Source organism: Euwallacea similis, chromosome 1, assembly GCF_039881205.1.
Source record: "Euwallacea similis isolate ESF13 chromosome 1, ESF131.1, whole genome shotgun sequence".
Lineage (NCBI taxonomy): Eukaryota > Metazoa > Arthropoda > Insecta > Coleoptera > Curculionidae > Euwallacea > Euwallacea similis.
In genome coordinates, this window is record NC_089609.1 from 1205044 (window position 1) to 1210637 (window position 5594).

Sequence of the window (5594 nt, forward strand, 5' to 3'; positions counted from 1 at the left end):
TTGTTTTTGATCATAATTAGTTTGTTTTTTTGTCAATAAAACAAGTATTACTGACAATAAATATATTTTTTATTACCTACTAATTACCGTGTATACAAAAAAAATGACTAGAATTGTGCAAAACTTAATTCCTATAATGACTAGATTTACAGTTTTGCTAATTTCCTGGGCAATTAATTCATTACATGCCTATAGTCATAGACGTAGTTAAGAAAGCATATTGGTTCAGTTTAGAACCCCTTTCCTCCCCCTAAACCCGTGATGATTTAATTTTTCCTGCGCCCATGAAGCCTTCCTCCTAAAGTATTCCTGGCTACCCCGGCTATCTAGCAGAAAACTTGTTTATACGACGGTAACTATACCGTTGCATTATTTTTTAGCTGTACTTTTTGATAAGTAAAACTGGTATATGAGGAGTTTCTCAAATTAAAAACTACAAAACGTAACCGGTTTGCTTCATAGAAAGATATCAATTCCTGTTGACCATCAGTAGCTTCTCAGCTAGCGCCTTCACCATCGGATGGTCGGGAGGAAGGCCTTGGGCTGACAAAAACCTAAAAAAAAAATCGAATAAACGTTTCAATTAATTTTTCGTAATAAACCGAACCGCAAAGCTTCTGTGGCGCAGGCAACGTAACCCTCAACTTCCGGATCGTGAGGGCTTTGAGGTTCCTCTTCCAGTTCCGCTTGGAGTTCGGCAATTTTTTGCAGACACAGTTTGAGCATCTCAGTCACGTGGTCTTGCTCTTTGGCCTGGAATAGCACAGCGCTGTAGGTAGGTCATAAATAAAAAGGTCGGCAAAACTAGTTTTCGACGCAAATTATCCAGTCAAAGTTCAAAACGATACAAATTATAGATCTGCCCGTAATGTATCATCTAACGTCAATTGAATTGAATAGAAACAAAGTACTCGTGCTTCATTTAAAATAACAGTTATTTGTGGTGTCATTAACGTGTCGCACACCTACAAGAAGTCATTGAAAACAATGTGACATCTCAGGCTTCGATTTTTCGTTTTACCTAACTCAGTGTTTCCTGTAAAACGACACGTGTTATTCGTCGCATTTCTGCTGACCTGAGGGTGTTTCAGTTATGGGTACCATTATCCAGTATCTGCCCTATGCCATCGTTGCTTTGGTCGGCGGTACCGCCTTAATCACGTAAGTTTTGGATTAGTATCAAAGTTGGGTGGTAATTAACATTTTTAGATTTTATTTGTCTTATATCGTTTACGAGCACGTGACATACTTGTTACCATATATCAGCGATACCGGCACTTTTCCGCCCGAAAGTTGCATTTTCGGACAATCGCTCAACATTGCCTCAATTCTAAGTAAGTATCTACGAAAATTCCGAGTAGGGGAAACGTTAAGGATGCCGTGATTGGCCATGCACACTCGAAAATCGAAGTGGCCAATCAGGTGTCAGACAGCGTTGCCAGTAACAGCACTAGCGATATCTTTTCAGTTTTTTTCGCTATGTACCTGAAGTACCTGCAGGTGCAGGAAATCTTCCACAAGCACCACATAGAGGATAAGTATAATGTGAACCGAATAGCCTGCTTTTTCGGTTACGTCGCGGGGTCGGGAATGAATTTGGTGGCGAATTTTCAAGAAACCAGCATTTTTGTCTTCCACTGGGTCGCCGCTATCATGACTTTTGGGGGTGCTACTGTCTACATGGCTTTACAGGTTTGAGAATATTTTCTGCCCGTAAAATGGTCGTAACCAGAGACATTTACAGTCATATCTATACATTAAAATTTCCCCAGTGATTGGGCAGAGAAAAACCACAATGGTGCGCATTATTATAGCAGTAATTGGTGTGGTATCTTTCATAGTCTGCGTGACCTGTGCGTTTATTGCATACGGGCAATATGAAGGTAAGTTTTAAAGGTCAAGGTTTGGATGTAGTTGAGATAACGTTATAAACTGTAATTATACTGAAATGTCTCCTAGGGGAGCATGTCACCAAATGGAAAGCAGAGGACGGCGGTTACCGTGCGCATCAAATAAGCACGCATGCGGAATGGCTGTGCGCAACGTGCACTATGGTCTTTATCTCCTTACTCCGTAAGGAATTTAAAGGAATTGTTGTCAGACCTCTTACGATCATCTTTGACGAACATAAACACGCAGATAACAGTGTCAATAATTTATGAATTGCTTAAGAGAAATTTATTTACAAAAAGCTTGGTTTGTTATGTCTTGGTGACCCACTGGACTATCTGCTTCGAGCTGAAGAAGTCTGGAATAATAGAAAATGTCGGAAATTCGATTTTCTTTTAATCTAAAACTCGGGAATGTCCCCAAAGAGTTTTAAAATATTAATGCATTTTGCTTTCCTTGTGGAGTTTAAAAATGCTTTATTTCTTAGTATGCTACGGGACACCTCTATTTTTGAACTGAAGAACTGCGAGAAGCTTAAAAAAGAGATACCTTTCATTTTGTTTAATTTTCTAGACCAGGGGTGTGTCTCCAAAAGAGTTTGTCAATTCGATACGTATGTATAATAGGTAGGTTTTCGAGGCTTTAATAAATATTTTTTACATACTGGTACGTCACTAGACGGTCTATTTTTGAGAAGGGAACCTCCGAAACCTTTTAAAGTGTCCGAAATTCAATTTGACTTCAACTTGAGAATTCAGGAACGTCCCCAAAATTTGTTATCATTTTGGTGCTACTACTGGACACCTCTATTTTTGACCTAAAGAAATCCTAACTTTAAATATTAAGATCCCCAGGTGCCTCACCGAAGGGGCAGACAAATTAAATAAATGCACATTCTTGCTTTTTTTGATGTCTTAAGCGTTAAATTATTATAATTATTATTTTGTCATCACACACGTCTTTTCTTCTTACCCGATTTGAATGGCGTATCACTCTCCTGCCAGAACACCTTCCCTGGTTATTCGCACCCTTCCGAGCTTTCATTCTCCAATTCTCTACACTGCTTAATTCACGATCAACTGACGGATTTTAAACTAAAAACAAGTGTAATTTCAGTCAAAAACCTCTCCTAAACTTGATGCATTCACCCCGAAATCCCGAGTTCATTTGTGGGCTTACGCCCGACATGTGCTCCTGGAATCACACATGCCGTGGGGGAGATAATATACCTGGTGGTCCAAGTATTTAGACTCTCCGTTATTTGCCAGTAAAACTTAAAAATTCTCTTTTCTTTTGCAACATACTGAATCTCTTCACTTCGTTTTGACTGTCATTAATGTTATTTTTCGATTACAGTTGAAAAGAAATGCGAAAATAAGCTAAAAAAGTGTGTCTCAAAACTGGAGTTTCGCATAGTACTCTTAAGGTGCGTGTAAGGGCCATTAGCAATGTGAAGCGGCATGGGAATTATAATTTTCTGACATGCAACCAACATGGCGGCACAGTTTGCCGCTTACCTGAGGTTACATTGCAGCTGTTTCGGGGCAGCTGGTCAAGTCGCCTGGGAGCTTTGACGGGTACAACGGAGGAGCTTGGTGTAAATCGAATAATCCAGATTTCGTAAATTTCATTAGGGGTAAAGAAATATGTGAATTCTTTGAGTTGACTTTTTATGTGTTCCATTTTGAGTTATTATTTTTGGAATAGAAATTAGTGCACTTTCTTAGAGAAAAAATAATTTAACGCTCAACTCCTCCAATGCACTAATTCAGGCCCTGCCATGCAGATGGTACACGCAAGGTGAGGAAATCCCTTCAGTTTATCGAGCGGGTGTATTGCACTCGTGCCGGCTGTCTCTCGATGGGTTTTCACCCCATTACAAGTTTTAGGTGGATGAAGAAACTAAGGAACAAACCAATAAACATGAAATTTGTAAATCAGTAAAACCGGTAATTCAACCGCATTAATTTCTTTTTACCATTCAAGCCCACTTCAACTTAGATCTAATCTCGCTTGATAATAGATCCGATTAGCTTTCGAGTATTTATACATTTAAATTACACATTAATTGTTATGTAATTAACACACATTTCTATCCAAAATGTCTCTTCCTAAAGTCCTCGTCGTGAACCCCATCTTACCTCAAAGCGCTCTCAACCTCCTCAGAGACAAATGCTTTGTCTCAATAAGTCCCGCTCAGACCAAAGAGGCTATTTTGCCTCTGCTCAAAGGTGTAGATGCAGTATTATGGAGCGGCCGTTTGAATCTGGATAAGGAGCTCTTGGATGTCGCAGGACCTCAACTCAAAATAGTCGCCACGTCCTCTTCGGGTTACAATCACGTTGATTTGGGCGAGTTGAAGAGAAGAGGCATTAAATTGAGCAATTCTACTGCTCATAACAACACTGTGGCCGACACTGCACTTTTGCTGGCTCTGGGGGCTGCCAGGAGGCTTACAGAGGGCCGGTGGCATATAGAAAGGGGCACATGGCCTCATGAATTCAAAGTGCAGTGGATGTTGGGAAGAGACATCTCAGGTTGGTTCCATTTATATCAAATGTTTTATTCCTAAGTGTGTGTTTCATTAGGAGCCACAATAGGGCTTATTGGTTTTGGAGGTATTGGGCAAGCAATAGCAGTGAGAACCCGAGCCTTTCAGGCGGCCAGAATTCTCTATACTGGCCATAAAGAGAAGCCCGAAGCTCATCAGTTGGGGGCGCATTTTGTGCCTTTGGACACCTTAATCCGGGACAGTGACTTTATTTTCCTGGCAGCTCCCCTCACTGAGGAAACCAGGCATATGTGCAACTCAGCGTTCTTCGAGAGGATGAAGAATACAGCAGTCTTAGTTAATGTCGGTAGAGGAGACCTAGTGGACCAAGAGGCGCTTATTAAAGCTCTTAAGGAGGGGCAGATATTTGCCGCTGGTTTGGACGTGATGACGCCGGAACCCTTGAATACTGACAGTGAGTTGCTGACGTTACCGAATGTTGTACTTACTCCGCACATAGGGAGCGCCACCCGCAAAACAAGAGAAGAAATGTCAGAACTGGCTGCACGGAATATTCTGAAGGGGCTAGCGGGAGAGCCTTTGTTAACCCCAGTTGAGCTGTGAAGAGTGTAAAACAATAAAGGACGTTCCTTTCCTGTAGTCCGTGCCTCTGCCTCCATCCCCTACCTTTGGTTTTAAAGCGTTCTTGACCTTCTTCGAGCCTTTGAGGTAAGTACCACCACGTAAAACCGTTTCCTATATACCGGGCATCGCGGTCAGAGATTATGCAAAGTGTCCAGCGAGAAAGTTTTCAGGAATTAAAGAAAATCGTATCAGAAGTTCCGTTTAAAGTGTTGATTTCTTGTTAATATTCTTGTTGATTCCTTTGTTACTCGAACGCACAGAGGGGGGTAGGGGTTTCTGTAGGTGCAGTAGCGGCTTTATGGAGAGTCGAGATTGGGCGACGGTCCAGGGCGGTGGACTTTCCTGGATGGCAGTTTGTCTTTGGGATAAGGGAGCGGTAATTAAAAATTTCTCTCAGGGTGCTAATTTTGCTAATGCCGGCCTTGTGTAGGTGAAAACCTTAGGTAGTTATACAGCGTTATGATAATATACCGGGTGTTCCAAAAAGTTAAATTTTCACTGTCACAAAATTGGCCCACTCTTTATAGGTGGCGGGGGCTTTCTCGTGGATCTCAAACAAAAAGTGCCC

At 41.3% G+C, this 5594-nt stretch overlaps 3 protein-coding genes across 3 annotated transcripts; 2 read left to right on the forward strand and 1 right to left on the reverse strand.

Annotated features, from left to right (window-relative positions):
- Positions 1-291: 291 nt before the first annotated feature.
- insb (insensible) lies at positions 292-3443 on the reverse strand. The gene is made up of 3 exons (XM_066406359.1): positions 2863-3443; positions 608-753; positions 292-554 (listed from the first exon to the last, which is right to left on the reverse strand). The coding sequence occupies exons 1-3, from the start codon at positions 2932-2934 to the stop codon at positions 470-472; spliced, it is 303 nt and encodes a 100-aa protein (XP_066262456.1). The 5' UTR covers positions 2935-3443; the 3' UTR covers positions 292-469.
- LOC136419798 (DNA damage-regulated autophagy modulator protein 2-like) lies at positions 843-2431 on the forward strand. Its single transcript, XM_066406345.1, has 5 exons — positions 843-1161; positions 1210-1334; positions 1469-1684; positions 1737-1883; positions 1960-2431. The coding sequence occupies exons 1-5, from the start codon at positions 1094-1096 to the stop codon at positions 2160-2162; spliced, it is 759 nt and encodes a 252-aa protein (XP_066262442.1). The 5' UTR covers positions 843-1093; the 3' UTR covers positions 2163-2431.
- A 484-nt stretch (positions 3444-3927) lies between the features above and the next one.
- On the forward strand, positions 3928-5100 carry LOC136408687 (glyoxylate reductase/hydroxypyruvate reductase-like). The gene is made up of 2 exons (XM_066389817.1): positions 3928-4427; positions 4479-5100. Exons 1-2 carry the CDS (start codon positions 3992-3994, stop codon positions 5003-5005), a joined length of 963 nt encoding a protein of 320 aa, XP_066245914.1. The 5' UTR covers positions 3928-3991; the 3' UTR covers positions 5006-5100.
- The last annotated feature ends 494 nt before the right edge of the window (positions 5101-5594 follow it).

Coding starts and splice junctions, on each gene's coding strand:
- LOC136419798 (XM_066406345.1), top strand. CDS start 1,094: ATGGGTACCATTATCCAGTATCTGCCCTATGCCATCGTTGCTTTGGTC. Junction 1,685..1,736: donor GGGTGCTACTGTCTACATGG/CTTTACAGGTTT, acceptor GTAACCAGAGAC/ATTTACAGTCATATCTATAC. Junction 1,884..1,959: donor TGCATACGGGCAATATGAAG/GTAAGTTTTAAA, acceptor AATGTCTCCTAG/GGGAGCATGTCACCAAATGG.
- insb (XM_066406359.1), bottom strand. CDS start 2,934: ATGAAAGCTCGGAAGGGTGCGAATAACCAGGGAAGGTGTTCTGGCAGG. Junction 754..2,862: donor TGATACGCCATTCAAATCGG/GTAAGAAGAAAA, acceptor GTGCTATTCCAG/GCCAAAGAGCAAGACCACGT. Junction 555..607: donor TGCGCCACAGAAGCTTTGCG/GTTCGGTTTATT, acceptor TTTTTTTTTTAG/GTTTTTGTCAGCCCAAGGCC.
- LOC136408687 (XM_066389817.1), top strand. CDS start 3,992: ATGTCTCTTCCTAAAGTCCTCGTCGTGAACCCCATCTTACCTCAAAGC. Junction 4,428..4,478: donor GTTGGGAAGAGACATCTCAG/GTTGGTTCCATT, acceptor GTGTTTCATTAG/GAGCCACAATAGGGCTTATT.